At 34.3% G+C, this 16539-nt stretch overlaps 2 protein-coding genes across 2 annotated transcripts; both read left to right on the forward strand.

Annotated features, from left to right (window-relative positions):
• Window positions 1-10362: 10362 nt before the first annotated feature.
• Window positions 10363-14665, forward strand: LOC116197385 (protein RBL). Its single transcript, XM_031527526.1, has 5 exons — window positions 10363-10526; window positions 10627-10725; window positions 12661-13748; window positions 13888-14149; window positions 14332-14665. Exons 1-5 carry the CDS (start codon window positions 10508-10510, stop codon window positions 14547-14549), a joined length of 1686 nt encoding a protein of 561 aa, XP_031383386.1. The 5' UTR covers window positions 10363-10507; the 3' UTR covers window positions 14550-14665.
• Window positions 14666-14700: 35 nt separating this feature from the next.
• LOC116197386 (stellacyanin-like) lies at window positions 14701-15916 on the forward strand. The gene is made up of 3 exons (XM_031527528.1): window positions 14701-14828; window positions 15053-15243; window positions 15561-15916. Exons 2-3 carry the CDS (start codon window positions 15075-15077, stop codon window positions 15767-15769), a joined length of 378 nt encoding a protein of 125 aa, XP_031383388.1. The 5' UTR covers window positions 14701-14828; window positions 15053-15074; the 3' UTR covers window positions 15770-15916.
• Window positions 15917-16539: the final 623 nt, after the last annotated feature.

Here is a 16539-nt window from a genome sequence, read left to right on the forward strand (position 1 = left end):
AGGACAATTAAAATAGTCAAACATAATTTTACATATGAAAAGAACCTAACTACCTTATTGTGGTGGTATAAAACATGTTTTGAATAAGAGCATTAATGTATCATTGTCCTATCTAGGTAAAAATTAAGTACTCTTTGCCTAACTTATTTTCAATCAATAACAAGGCGATACATGTCTATGACCTACTATTTCATATAGATAATATGTTTTTTAATTAAATTATATATATACATATGTAATTATTGGAGAGAATCAAGATAATATTTGATTTGATATCATTTTATGAGATTATGATTTTAAGAGATTGTGATTTTAGGTGATAGTGTAAAATTTCGATATTTTTTTATATTGTCTCATACACTTAATAATGTAGATAGTTCTCTTATTTATAGATGTAATACAGAGATATCGAAGATTCTACACGATCTCCAAATATCACAATCTCCTAAAATCATAATCTCCAAAAATATCAAATCAATTATTATCTTGATTCTCTCAAATAGTAATATTAAATAAGTATTTGCAAATTCAAAATGATGAATAATAACATTTTATTATAAACATGGGTTAGAAAAGTTAACTTTTATATTTGTATTTTATCTCTAATAAATGAATCAATTCTTCTCATGAATATTAAGGATACAAAAGGAAAGTTGTGAATATTGAAGGTGGTTGTGTTTGGCAATAGAGTGAAATTCAAAAAATTACATTCTATTCCCACTCCAACCATTAAAAGACAAATAACTCTCTTTGCACCTTCTCTTTTCTATTTTGGAGTCAAAGTGTAACAGATGTGTACGTTAATTGCATGTACTTTAAAATAAATTGCTAATACAAATTTCAAATACAAAGTCCAGCTCACTAGGGTCTTGTTTCCACCCGCCATAATCGATTTATAATATGGTCTCGTACTTCATTCATTTCAGTGTTGTTCATATCAACTTCAATTCGTATTCTTAGTTGTTGAGGAGGATTTCGTCTTTCATCATGCTCTACCCAAGCATCTCCGTACTCTTCAAACAAACTATCGTGGTAAAAATTAAGTCGAATAAAATTATGCAAGATAAGATAAAGCAAACAAGGGCAATTCGTCCATGGTTTTGTATGTGAAAATTTGGCAAATCTCAATATTGCAAATCTATTCTTTAAAATACCAAAATGCCGTTCAATAACATTACGAACAGATGAGTGCCGGTATTTGAATAACTCATTCTTTGTTGTCGGAGGATTTTTGAGACCGAAATCACTTCAATGATACCGTTTCCCCTTGTATGGTGCCAAATATCCGGGAATATTGAGAAATCTTGCATCGACTACGTAATATTGTTACGCAAAAATAATAATAATTACAATTAATTACGTAATAATTTTAAAACTTGTTAGGATATTCTGAAATTAGTTAGCCCATACTCACCGCCTACAGGATGGGGAAATAACGCTAGCGTTACAGCCTCAGCAAAAAATTCTCGAGTCATATGCTGAACCTTCCTAACTTGTCATGACATAAGTAAATATCATATTGTGTGAGCAAGTAGCGAGTACATATTGTGTAATATCAGTATTTTGATCAAAATAAGAAACTCTTTTTCTTCAGGGACACAAACAGGCACATGTGTTCCGTTTATAACTCCGATACAATTATGAGGAGTAATTCAAAATGATGAAATTATAATATAAAGAAATCAAATGTAATTTTACTAATTTGTATAACAACTACCTCAAAGAATGGATACCACTTTTGACTATTTTGAATCTCCAGCTGCACAACAACATTTCTTTGTGGTGGTATAAAACATGTTTTGAATAAGAACATTAACGTATCATGGCACAATTTAGGTAAAAATTAAGTTTTTTCACCTAACTTATTTTCGATCAATAATAACACGAAAACAGTCCATGACCAACTAATTGATATAGATAATATGTTGTATTTAATTAAATCATATATGTAATATTAAATAAGTATTTGCAAATAAAAAATAATAATTAATGATAACATTTTATTATAAAATGTATTAAGAAATTTACTTTTACATTTGTATTTTATACCTAATAAATGAATCATCAATTGCTTTCATGAATCCATATATATTAAAGTTGTAACCAATCCATTAAATAGAAGTAGAAAAGAAAATGTCAAAAATAATATAAGGATAAAGTGGTAAAATGCTTATTAATTCTTAAGTTACTATACTATATATATTATAAAGAAAATATTAAAAAATGTATGAAAAATATTTCAATCACTTATTATCATATGGTTAATAAAAAACATATTCATCATCTTAAGAAAATAAATAATTGTCTATACTTATATATACTTAAAATTAGTTAAAAAATTTTAAGCATCATAGCTAATCTTTTAAAAGCTAAATTAAGTAAAACTCTCATCCAAGTGATGGGTCATTTTATGTAAAAGTATTCCAATTTATAAAATTTAATATATGGAATATCAATTACGTATAATAAGGTGCACAAGCAAATAATGAAGTTTAAAACTTTTGATGGATTGTAAGGTTCTTATTCTTCATAAAATAAAATTAAAGATCATAGTTTTTAAAGCCGGACTGGACATTGAACTAGTTGACGTTTGGGTTTATGGGTTCGATTGGGGTTCAACCGGGTTTTTAAAAATTAATTAGACAATTTATTAAAAAATATGTCTAGTATAATAAAATAGGAAAATGAGGCATTTAATAAAAATTTTATATGATATATATATATATATAATAATTATACAATATAATTTGCATTAAATTTTATATGGAAGCAAATTTCGAAAATAAAAATAAATAAATAATGGATTGAATCTGAAAGTGAAAGGTCTACCGTCCTTTTGCTTTCCCACCCACTTTACCCATCTCTTCCCCAGCCCGATCCGATTTTAAAAACTATGCTAAAGATCTTATCTAAAAGTAGGGTTAATAATAAAAAAAATTACAAAATTTTCACATTTTAACAATTTTAGCACGAATTATTTTTACAAAAAAATCACAAGCTATCGATTTGATTACAATATTAGCACAACATCAATATCTCTGTTAATTTTAACAGGAATTGCTGATGTATACCTTTTGGTATCATGCGGCTCTCAATGATTGGCTAAGTGAGTTCCAAATACATTTTAAATAAAAATTATTCTAAAAATAAAATAAAAAATAAAAAATGGAAAATGAAAAATGAAAAAATAAAAACTAAGGGAGGAAGGGGGGTGTGGCCGGCGGTGGGGGCCTCGATGCCGGCCATCGACCCCCCATTTGAGGTCCCCCTTCCTCAATAACGGGGTTTTGGCCCTTTCTTTTGCCTTTTTGTTTTTTAGAATAATTTTTATTTTTAAAAAATATTTGGGTTCTACTCGACCAATCACCGTGAGCTACGTAATATCGTCAAGTACATGTCAGCAACTCTGGTTAAAAATTAACGGAGATATTGACGCCATGCTAACATTGTTATCGAATCGACAGTTTGTGACTTTTTGTGCAAAAGAAAAAAGTTTGGGCTAAAATCTTTAAAATGTGAAATGTTTGGGATTTTTTTTGTTATTAACCCCTAAAAGTATTCATGGTTTAGATTAATTTTACTTAGAAATTAATTTGATGATTGCAAATGATTTAGATATTACATGAATTCCTTATTTAAGAACTTTTGATATATATATTTAATATATATTCTTCTATTACAAATTTGAATTTACTTCATAACTTTTTACAAACTAATATAAATTATAAATTCAAACCAATTATTGTTTTCATATTTTAACTCTTATAATAAACTTTTTTGATAAAATATGTGCAATACATGAGTCGAATAAACTAGTATTAAGGATATAAACGAAAAAATAATTAGTCATGAATATTAAAGGACAGTTAAAATACTCAAACAATCCAATGAGAGTGTATGCACTGCCTGGTAACCAAAAAGTTCCAAATTCGATACAAAGTGGGAATACCAGTACTTCTTTATTAGTTATGACGAAATGCACTAATCTCTCTTGAGATTTGGAAAACTGACATATAGCCCTCATTTGTTGGAAAAGACAATTAGCCCCATTTGACTTATTTGACAAAACTATTATTTTTGGAGAAAATATTTATTGGGTTGATAACTTATGAATTTTTCTTTTCAAGACCATACATTTATGTTTTACTTAATAGAGCAATAACATTACATAAAATATTTGCATAAGGCCTTTTATCTTTAAATTTTAGAATTAATATATATATATATATATATATATATATATATGTTCAAAGAGGGAAGAGAAAGGCCTCCAAAAATGTTTCATGGGCGGTGGTCATTAAATAAAACAAACTCAAATGACCTTGAGCATAATACTCGTCAAAACAAAAACTAATTGTAGATACAAATTCAAATTTACATAAAACATAATTAGATATTTGGAAATCGTAAATTTATGTTGAAATTTAAATTTGAGTAAGGTCATGTCCCTATCGTTTTTTTTTTCCAATAACCTGAGAACTGAATTAAAGTGTAAAATATCCGAAATTGAAATGTAATATTCGGTTTTTAGATCGAAGTGGATTTCCGTTTTCGGCTTTCTACTTTCATCCTTAGTGCCCGGCAACATGCGACCCCCTTCCCTCTCTTTGTTTGTCCTCTCTGATCAAAGCTTTCAACTATTTTTATTATTTATTATTTATTTTTAAGTTTTACTTGTTAAATAAAAAATAAGAAATAAAATGACAAAGACCGTACATGAACATTCTATATGCTTAACTTTATTCAGTAAAAAATAAATGTATGGAACTAAAAAGAAAAATTAAGAGTTATCACCCTAATTAATATTCTTCCAAAAAAATAATAACGTGGTCAACTAAGTCAAATACAGCAAAGAGCATATTTTCTCAACAAATGGGGTTAAGTGTCATTTCTTCAAAGCTCAAGGGAGATTAGTGCATTTTACCCTATTAGTTATTACGATTTCAATATCATTATACTAAGCACACGGATCTCCCTTGTAATCCAAAAAATAACTCAAACAAAATCTATATATATATATATATATATATATATAAAGAGTTGTATCCGCTCTAATAAATAGGGGTAGAATAGTAAATGTCTTTTATAAATTAATACTCAACATAAAATTATAAATCAAAATAATGATAACTATCATTATAAAGAGATAAATATATCCAATAGTAAATGTCTTAATAAAATTAAAATGCAACACATAAATTAAATAATAATAATTATTCTAAAAAGAAATAAATATATCTAATAGTAAATCTCTTAATAAATTAATATATGATATAGAAATTAAATAATAATAATTATTGCAAACAAAAAAATACATAATATAAAGTTGAAACCACCCTAATAAATGGGTATAACAACAAATGTCTTAATAGTAAACGTTTTAATAAACTAATATGCAATATAGGTCTTAAATAATAATAATAATAATAATAATAATAATAATAATAATCATCATCATCATCATCATAATAATCTATATATATAAAGTTGTATCCATCCCGATGAATAAGGGTAGAATAGTAAATGTCTTTTATAAATTAATACACATCATAGATTTTAAACCACAATATAATTATTATTGTAAAGGAATAAATATATCCAATAGTAAATGTCTTAATAAATTAATATATGATATAGAAATTAAATAATAATTATTATTGTAAATAAAGAAACAAATAATATAAAGTTGAATCCACCCTAATAAATAGGTATAATAGGAAATGTCTTAATATTAAATATCTTAATCAACTAATAGGCAATATAGATCTTAAATAATAATAGTTATAACAAGAACAAGAACAAGAACAACAACAATAATAATAATAATATCCAATATTAAATATCTTAATAAATTAATATACAGTACGGAAATTAAATAACAATAATTATTGTAAATAAAGAAATATATATATCCAAAGAAATATATTGATCACTTATCGTTATTTCATAAGTAAATAAATCTCATAATTTTAAGGATTTCATTAGTAAATAATTATTCATAATTTCAAGAAATTGGGATTATTTAAAATTTTAAAATAAATTTTAAAAATCATTGTGAGCTTTATAAAAGATGAATGAAGAAATATAGCGTCGAATCCATTTTGTCGAAAATTATTCACACTCACAAAACTTAATACATGAAAAGTATTTGAGAATAAAAATCAGCTTAATACTAATTTTAAAAATTTATAGATTTTATGAGTATTATTCTTTCATTAATTAAAGTAAAAGTTTAATTTTTAGGATTTGAAAATGACTTATAAATTAGATTGATAATTGTGATTATGTATATGAATTATTTTACGTGAATTATTTGCTTGAGCTCTTCAATTAATATTATTTAGTGTGGGCTTGAAATTTACCTTATTGAAGTTTATATAATATAAAAAATAATTTTTGCTTACACTAATATAAATTTGTAAAATGATAGCAATTAATATCTTCATATTTAAATTATTATAATAAAATTTTCATTATAAAATTCGTTTAGTGCACGGGCTTAATAGCGTGGTATTAACATATGAAAAGAACCTAGCTACCTTATTGCAATGGTATAAAACTTGTTTTGAATAAGAGCATTAATGTATAATGGTGCTATTTAGGTAAAAATTAAGTTATTTAGCTTAACTTGTTTTCAATAAATGATAGCACAATGACTGTTCATGACATACCATTTGATACTGATAATATCTTTTATTTTATTAAATTATAAATGTAATATAAATAAGTATTTCCAAATTAAAAATATGAATAATGACATTTTACTGTAAACGTGTAGTAGGAAAAATACTTTTTTTTAAACCACCGGAAAAAAATTTATTTTCTGTTTTTATTTTATCTATAACAAATAAATCAATTCTTAACATGAATATTAAGAATATAAAAGGAAAGTAAATTAATCGTGAATATTAAAGAACATTAAAAATAGTCAAACAACAAATTTTCATATGAAAAAAAAACCTATTTTGAATAAAATTCAATAGAAATGGCCCGGTGGTTTAAGAGTGTGATTTTTTGGATAAGTCTCAGATTCGATCCACCTCTAAAACTATGTAGGAGAACACTCCTTAATTAGGCACCTGCACGGTCAGGTGGATTGTGGAATGAGTCGGGCCAAATTTGAGTATATAAAGAACCGTGTTTTGAGTAAAGATTATTAATTTATCCTGTACTATTTAGTTAACTTATTTCCAACCAATAATAACACAACGATTGCTTTGGCCTACTATTGATGTAGGAGATTTTAAATAATGACAAGGTGTCACGGTAACATGGAATATTCACCAGCTATCTCCAGTCTCCGGGTAGTTCCGAAATCTCATCCAACCCCACCTCCAAACAAGTACAAATCAGAGTACCAAAGTTTTACTCAATTTTCCTACTTTAGTTGTTTTCTTTGTTTTTTTTGTGTTTTTTGTTAACATAAAAACTTATAGCAGTCTCCATTACAAAGTGCGGTTTTCTAAAACGAGTATAGAACTGTCTATATCCAAGTTAGACATCTGTATTGCCTGAAATCAATTCCGCAGTAGGATGAGAGGGTGGTACTGACCATTTGAACTAATATTACTAAATTTTATAGATTTAAAATACTTCATTGGTTAGACATTTAGTACAAGGAAAATAAAACGGAGTACCACACACTCCTTTGCCAAGTGCTAAAATTGACTGAAAGTACAATAATACTTGTATTGAAAGGCTTGGTACATTGAAAAATTCGTTGTTCTACTTGGCCTTTTAACTGAAATTTTAAACTAATAGGAGATTTTAAGGTGGTCGTTTGGGGAAAAAAATAAAAAAAAATAAACAACTACTGTAGTTGACTAAATCTCAACTGTTGGATTTCAATGACGAAAGACGTGTTAAAGACTATGTCTTCAACCCATCAGTACTGCAGTGTTGGCCCCTGTACCCATCCACCCATACTCACTATCTCCCCATCCCCCACCCCTCCACCTTCTCACTTCAATCATAATGCCTGAAAGTGAAAAACTGAGCTCACAACGAGATCCACAGAATGGGTGTTACTCATTTACTTGGATAAGCAACACTCTACCAATATTTTGTTTTCCCTCAGCCCACGATCATCTCATCATATCAATCTTTCCATAACACCCTCTCCTCTACCCTCACCAACACCTACTTGTATCACCCTACCCGAACTCTGTTTTACCCAGACTCCACTCAACTCTCTGTCGTCGACTCAAATCCCTATTCCCTCTAATGCAAGATTCACAAGTCTGAAGCGCCTAGCTAGGTCAGGTGCCAAGAGTAAAGCATTCCCGAGCAATCCAAAAGGCTAAGGTGGCAAGCCCAAGCATGCCTCCACCCTCTTGGTGTTAGTTTTTAGCTGGAACAGTCGGGGGTCCTGTCGCCCCGCATTCCTTAAGGACCTTGGTGATGTATATATTTCTCATGGAAATAAAAGATAGAAGCTTCATTGGCGGTTGAGTTAGTAACACAATTGGGATATACAAACTGCGTGTCATGCTTTTCTTGCACAAAAGCAAGAATCGACATTGAACCGATTCTTGTCTCCAAGAATATCATTATTGTCATCATATATATACTCCTTAGCCACAGATTATGCTCTCTCTGCTCTATGGACCTCCTTATTGCGCTGACGAGTCAATTCTGGGATTCTCTTAAGAGGTAGGTGGACTCTTTTACTGGACCATGACTGGGCATCGGTGATCTAAACAACACTGCTTCCCTAACTAAAAGAATTAGTAGGAAGACAGTCTTATCCCTCTGCATGTAGTGGTTTTAGCTTCTTCATAGACTCGATGCTTTGGTGGACTCGGGTACTCCTGAAATAAGCATTACATGGACCAACAAGTGTGAAGGAGCCAACCACATCAGACACCGTATGCATCGAGGTTTACCAAGCACAGATTGGCATCTCGTCTTCCCCAAAGCGTCTGTGACCCACCTATAAGTAGTCTCCTCCGATCACTTTCCTCTACTGCTCAACACAGAGAATGAAAAATTATGGAAAACACCGACTATTCCATTTCAAGGAGATGTGGGCATGGGACTCCTCATGCTCCTCGGTGATCACGCAAGCCAGCCGATCAGTGAATCTTGATCCTTCGCAAGCAGCAGCAGCAGCTATTCGAAGAATACTCGGGGAACATGAAGACGCCCGACTTCACAACTTGACCAATAAGTTCTTGCCCAGAAAGATCAACTCACAGCTGCTATCATTCTCTTTTGATGTATCGATCAACAAAAGCTCAACCCTCGCAGTCATCTGCTCAGACAATAGGAAGAACATTCTTTTTTTCCACCTTTCAACCTCCATTGGCCCTTCTCGGGGGGAACAGAAGCTGCACATAAGGCTATCCAATTTGCTCAATCAATGCAAATCAGCCAGCTGCTTCTTTTTGGAGTTGCTGAGGATTTTTAACTCTCTGACTTGCCCCCTCCTTATATTTGATAATATGTTTGTTGATCTGTCTTTCGTTTCTTCTTGGACTGCTATGTATATTCCTCCGGCCAAAAACTTTATGGGTCATAATTTCGTCCTCTGGTCGTCCTTTTGTAACGTTAACGGACCTATCAATATCTCCTCTATCCTGACCTCTGTCTTTGTAAGTGAATAGGAGATGTAGATTGGCACTTAGAGCCTATGCTATCTTCCATGAATTATCCTTCCAAGAAAAAAAAAGTATTTAATTATTTTACATTTCTTATTATTGATAAAATTTAAAATATTTAATTATTTTGTTCTTATTATTGATAAATTTTAAAAAAATTAATTATTTTATATTCACTTATTTTACGGGTGAAAGTGTGGCTCCCCCCACTCTTCTGGTATTCTCTTTTTATTTTTTATTCTTTTAGTTAAATTTCAAAAACATAAAAAATTTCATTGACCGGAAAATTCGACGGAATAGTAATGACATGATACGAACATGGTGCTCTTTGAGTCATAAATGAACCATCCTTGTAAATTATTTTTATTTAATTAACTCTACTAATAACTGTAGTATAGATGGAAAGAGAGAAAAACGGATATAGATATGGTTATAGACTATAGTTTTTCTTCTTTTTTTTTCATTTTTCTGTTATAAGAGATACGAGTGGTTCCATTAAATATTAAACCTGAGACTTATTGATCACCAAGCGGAATGTGCGTCACTACACTATACATAGTCTTTTAGATATGCATAATTGCATATGTATAGAGTATAGTATAGATATAGTCTATAGATATTCGGGACTAGGAAGATATAGTGAAAAAGATTCGGGGCTAAAAAGAAAAGTGTGCAAGAGATTAGGACTACAATTTTGCAATCCAGAAAATCTGGGGAAAAAGCAGAGTATTTATTTTCCGGTCGAAGGGAAGAGAGGAGGGAAACAACGGAGAACGAAAACACAGACCAAACCCAAACTGAAACGAGGGATTCGCAATTGCACGGCTCTCTCTCTCTCTCTCTCTCTCTCTCTCTCTCTCTTTGAGTCTGAGCTGTGACCGTCGAGGCCAGCTATCGAGCGAGCGTCCATGAATGCTCCAATAATCGGTGAGATTCTCTCTCTCTCTCTCTCTCTCTCTATCGAGCTCTTTCTTGGTCAAAGTTGTGGTCGGTTACTGATGGCGTGTTCGATTCTTTGGGCGCGAAGATCCTCTCCAGGGAGACTTCCCGGAGGTGATAGAGGAGTACTTGGAGCATGGCATCATGAAGTGCATCGCCTTTAATCGCCGGGGCACCCTTCTCGCTGGTAAAAATCCTCTCTCTCTCTCTCTGAGCTTGCTGCTACGAGCTGCTGCTTCTTCTTCTCGAATCATATCTTTTGGTCTTGCTTTGGGTTTAGCGGATAATGTAGCTCCGTTATGTACCAAAAAGGTGCCGGTTTTTATACAGAGTGCGATCTCAGTTGCAATTTCATGTCTCCTTTGGTGAATTGGGTGCTTCAGTTTAGTGCTGAGGAAAGAGGCGGAGGTGGGAGAGGGAGGAAGGTGGTGGGCAGATGCATAAGGGCAGAGGTTTCTAGACTAATTAGGTTGAAACTAGCAACTGGTAGAGAAAATTGCAAAGAAAAGAAACCCCCTTTGACGATTTCTGTCGGGTGATAATTTCTTCTCTTTAGCGATGAGCTGTGGATAGCTTGAAGTCATTGGTAGAATTTTTTTTTGCTTTGTGGATACTTGTAACTTCTACACTCATTCTGTTTTTATATTGGCAACAGAAGCGAGAATCATTTTTGCATTGAATGAGTTATCTGTTCGGACTACTTTGTTAAGAGTATCGGCATGGGGAAAACTCTTTTCTTTTTGAGCTTCTTGATGTCAAACTTTGGAGGTTATTGTTCTTAATGTTTTAGGATCACAGTTTATAGAATGTGGATGGATCTTTCTTTGCTAGATTACTTTGTTGGGACTGTGAGGTAAAGTAGAGAGTCCAAGCAAATAGGATCAGTAGCAAAAGGTAGAAGATTTAGTATTTGTGAACACTTTGCTGAAATAGTATGGTGCCAATTTATGGGCCTGTTTTTTTCTTTCTCTATTTGTGAAAGGGCTGCTTGTTATTTAGATTCAGGCAATAGCAATAAAATGGGACAACAGCCCCAATTTCCCAAGGGTAGGAGTTGTCGTGCTTGTGTCATTATTCTGAGTTGCTGGCAGTCATATCTAAGCTCCCACCATATCAGGTGTTGCATTTGAGGCCAATTCCATGTCTAGGTATACTTTGTAAACTCAGAACCTAGAGCTGCTCATGCTGGACTTCCCTTTGCAATTGGCTGAACGGACATTCTGTGCAAATGTGTTAGTATTCATTAGTGTATGATTAAAATTTACTGCACTTGCCTGCCCCCAATTTCTGAGTATTAGGAGGGTTAAATTTATGGAAACTCAGTGATGCTTGCTCTTGTGAGGGCTGATTCCTCTTGGCGTCATTGACTGGATATTGCAATTGGGCAACATGATTTTCACCAAAATTCATCCTCATGTTAGCATATGAAGTATACATCCCAACCAAACCATGCAGTGAAGAATTTCTCAAGCTTTTCATATTGTATACATTCATGTTAATGTTAATTCCATCAACAAAAGTAATCTGAAAGTGACCTCAGAAATTGCTGGTCCACCTTGTGCTCGTGTGTTACTGAACAAGGAGAGGCTTTTACTTTTTATTACGTGTGAGGTGAACTCAGTAATTTGTATGGTTGCATATCCTTTTTAACTACAGCGATTCCTTTAAGCTGAGGTTTATTTATGCCCTGCTAGAATAGGTTCTTATCGTGGGGTATTGCATCTGCTGTATTGCTTTTTTTGGTTCAGTAGAATGAACCTATGAATTTGCGTTGGAAGAGACTACTTAGTGGCCCTAGTCAATTGAAGTTTATAGGGATGCAGATACTAATTAAGCTCGAAAACTTCCCAGTCACGAAGAAAAGTTTCTGCATCTCCATGTGCTTTTATGTATGTGCTTTAATCTCTTTATTTTTGATATATATATTTTTTTTGGGGGCGGTTGTCTTGAAATGAAATGTTAAGTCGAGGTGTAACATATAGTAGGTGATATTGTCGAAGCCTGCAGTAGTGATGGTCAAAATCTGCTTCTCCCACTTGATCTTTTACTTGTTATTACTCCACATCCAATTTGTATTCTTTCATTTGTATCTCATTTGGTCCATTTCATGTGACTATTCCAGCTGGTTGTGCTGATGGAACTTGCATAATCTGGGATTTTGAGACCCGTGGGATTGCAAAGGAGCTTCAAGATAAAGACTGCAACGCGGCAATCACGAGTGTCTGCTGGTCAAAGTACGGTCACCGAATTCTTGTCTCTGCTTCTGATAAATCATTAATTCTTTGGGACGTTCTCAGCGGAGAAAAGATTGCCCGCACAACTCTCGAACAGACAGTGCTACAGGCTCGTCTACATCCCGGTTCCTCGACTCCATCTCTCTGCCTCGCCTGCCCTTTCTCTTCTGCTCCGATGATTGTTGACATAATTTCAGGGACCACAACAGTTCTTCCTGTCCTGATATCTGAAGCAGGCAATGGAATTGCCCCAAATGCACGCAGTAAAACTCCTGATGGATCAACCACTTACTCTCCCAGTACTGCATGCTTTAATAAGTTCGGAGATCTGGTCTATACAGGAAACTCGAAAGGGGAAATTCTTATAATAGATCACGGAAAGGTCCAAGTCCGGGCCCTGGTTCCTGTTTCTTCGGGTTCTATCATTCGGAATATTGTCTTTAGTAGGAATGGACAGTATCTGCTGACCAACACTAACGATCGGATGATTAGAATTTATGAGAACCTTCTGCCCATGAAAGATGCACATAAGGTGCTTGATGAATTGCATGAAACCCTTGATGAAGCAGATGAAGTAGAGAAGTTAAAGGCAGCTGGAACAAAGTGTTTGTCACTTGTACAGGAGTTTCAAGATTCCATCAACAGGATACAGTGGAAAGCGCCTTGTTTCAGTGGTGATGGTGAGTGGGTTATTAGCGGTTCGGCAAGCAGAGGAGAGCACAAGATCTACATTTGGGATAGGGCTGGGCATCTCGTGAAGATCCTTGAAGGTCCAAAAGAAGCGTTGATGGACTTAGCATGGCATCCTGTACATCCACTTATCGTGTCTGTTTCTTTGACTGGATTGGTCTACATTTGGGCCAAAGATTACACGGAGAACTGGAGTGCATTTGCCCCAGATTTTAAGGAGCTTGAGGAAAACGAGGAGTATGTGGAAAGAGAAGATGAATTTGATTTGATGCCAGAAACTGAAAAGGTAATAGATGGAGTATAGTTAAGTTTTGTTGTGAAATCTGCCCCAGAATCAGCTTTTTGGTTTTTTCAGTTTGCATAGTTTAAGTTAATAAGTTGTGGACCGCTTTTGTATACTGTTTCTAAAACATTATTATTTCCAGGTGAAGGAGTCTGATGTTAATGAAGATGACCCAGTTGACATTCTGAATGTGGAGAAGGATTCAGCTTTCAGTGATTCAGACATGTCCCAAGAGGAGCTATGTTTTCTGCCTGCAATTCCTTGTCCTGAGGTTCCCGAGCAGCAAGAAAAATGTGTTGGCAGTTCTTCGAAGTTGCCCGATGGTAATCAGTCCGAATCTCCTCTTTCTGTAGAAGCTGGGCAGAATGGACATGCAGCTAATAACGCTTCAAGTCCACTAGAAGGTATACATCTAAATCTTAGATGTTGCTCGATTTCAATTTATAAATAATAAATAATTTCCGCAAGTATTGTTCTATTGACATTTATGAACACCTTTTCATTCTTTGGCATGTATTGTGATGAGCATTTTTTGGCATGTTATTCTTGCTTCTCCTCGTATCAATGGCTTTTTATCTTTCTGTAGCTATGGAGAACTCCGTTGCAGGGGAGACTGAAGGAACCCGGCTGAAGAGAAGACGGAGGCCTTCGGAGAAGGGGTTGGAGTTGCAGGCGGAAAAGACTAAGAAACCATCGAAAACTATGAAACCATCCGGTAGATTGTCGAAAACTAGTAAATCTGCAGCTGAGCCTGAATCTAGTAACGGTGTAAACGGAGACTATGCTTCTGATGATTACAGCTAAAATTATTCATTTGACTTCTCCTTTCCCCCTCCCTGTGTTCATTGACTCAACATTCTTTACGGATGAACTATTGTGAATGGTAGTGATGAGCTTTCTTGAAATATTGAGTTCAACGCCACATGAAACAGAATCTGGATTAGTTCCGACCAGAAGAATGAACATATACAGCTGGAGAAGTGTCTTGACAACCACAGGATCTCTACTATCGGGTGGAAGGACGCTGAAAGATGCATCAGCACTTGAAATAGTGACAAAGGACTGTAATTAACAAAGAAAAAGGTAACAGTTATCATCATTGAAATGATCGAACAGGACTGCACTTGTAAGGGCAAACATTAGTGATGAATTTCCCGAGGCAGTTCCTGGTCAGTTCGCTTGTGTTAGTTACAGCAAATGCCGCTATTCCTTCTGCTCTCTGTCTCTTTCTCTAATCCTGATCTTCTTCAGTGGCTATATAAAGTATGTGCTGACATGAGCTTTCTTCTGTGTGAGCAAAAGTTCAGACAAGCAATCCATTGATTCAAAATGATTGCCAAACCGACGAATGCTCTCTCTGTTGTGGCGGTTTTGTTGCTCCTCATTGGCTCAGCATTTGCAACACAGTACATCGTTGGGGATGACTCGGGTTGGAACACCGAAGTCGACTACTACGCGTGGCTCGAGGGGAAGACCTTCTATGTTGGTGATGTTTTAGGTACATTTCCCTGATAATTTGTTGGCGCTTTTTTGTACAATTTGTAAATCCTGATGTATCTAATGGAACTATAACATTGCCCTGGAAATTCTCCTGCCCTATGATAAATAGGGCTATGTTCCGAGCTTCGTAATATAATCGCAGATGTCACAATCTCTTCCTCTTGAAGCCAAAGCGCCTCGCTAGGTTGATAAGCAAGGGAACGATCCACATAATTTTTTTGTCAGGTCTAGCTTGTTGGCACGTTGGCTATCCTTTCTCAATGAGGTGGACCTACAAAATTTTCTAAAGTCTCATTTTCTTATGTTTGGGGCCAGTTTTCAGTTATGTCAAGACCGACCACAACGTGGCAATGGTGGATGCAAACGGATACAACAATTGCAATGCAGATTCAAACTACGGCCTGTACGACACCGGCTATGATACTTTCACTCTGACTACGCCAGGGGACGTCTACTTCATCTGCACGTATCACTGCGACTACACGGACCAGAAACTTAAAGTCACCATCCTCCCAAGTCCTTGAGCATTGCATCTAGTTGATGATACGAACAGACCTTCTAAGTGTCCGTTTCAAGTTCAATTCCGTGGATGAGAAAATATTGTATTACGTTGTTAAATAACTCTTGCCCACTTTTATACTTTTAACTATCGATTTCAATTCAAAACTGTATACCGTTCTGTTCCCATGCAAAAGACATGGAGACCGTCATGTCATCTTCGATGAAACTCCGTGACTTATAGTATGACATTACGAATTGCAGAAACTCGAGCATGCAGTTGCTTATCTCGTCTAGCTAATAAATTTATCACAGGAGCACGAAACTCCCTGATGAAGCTACCGAGGAGTAAAGGCAGATGTATACTTGGACGAGTTAAGAAAAGCGACCATTTACAGTTCTTATCGATTGACCAAACTTACAACATTCATTTTATTCCCTATTGATCGTATACACAAGCATTCTGTTTGCGAGTCCATTACTTTTGTTTAATTTAGCTTTTGGGGCAGATCCACTGGAAAAGCCCAACTTGTAGCCGACATAAGCTCCGACCGCCACTATCCCGCCTCCTTCCCGATCCTATGGAAACCTGCCAAGATGACTCCATCGACCTGTTTCAGATCTGGTTCGGTTTTCTTCCAGTCATCTTTTGACTTCTGCACGTCCAGGACCGGAGGAGCCTTCAAAGAGGTTTCTTCCCAGACCTTATTATATCTCGGCCTGCTCATGTCCTCGAGAGGGTTGAATGGCTGCAGAACTTTTTCATCTGCTTGTTTTTGCTCAGTAGCTTCGGAAG

The sequence above is a fragment of the Punica granatum genome, chromosome 2 (assembly GCF_007655135.1).
Source record: "Punica granatum isolate Tunisia-2019 chromosome 2, ASM765513v2, whole genome shotgun sequence".
Lineage (NCBI taxonomy): Eukaryota > Viridiplantae > Streptophyta > Magnoliopsida > Myrtales > Lythraceae > Punica > Punica granatum.

Bases quoted from the DNA above. Each gene is read 5' to 3' on its own strand.
- LOC116197385 (XM_031527526.1), top strand. The intron at 10,726-12,660 runs GTAAAAATCCTC...TGACTATTCCAG, and splicing joins CCGGGGCACCCTTCTCGCTG to CTGGTTGTGCTGATGGAACT. The intron at 14,150-14,331 runs GTATACATCTAA...ATCTTTCTGTAG, and splicing joins CGCTTCAAGTCCACTAGAAG to CTATGGAGAACTCCGTTGCA.
- LOC116197386 (XM_031527528.1), top strand. From the start codon at position 15,075: ATGATTGCCAAACCGACGAATGCTCTCTCTGTTGTGGCGGTTTTGTTG. The intron at 15,244-15,560 runs GTACATTTCCCT...GTTTGGGGCCAG, and splicing joins CTATGTTGGTGATGTTTTAG to TTTTCAGTTATGTCAAGACC.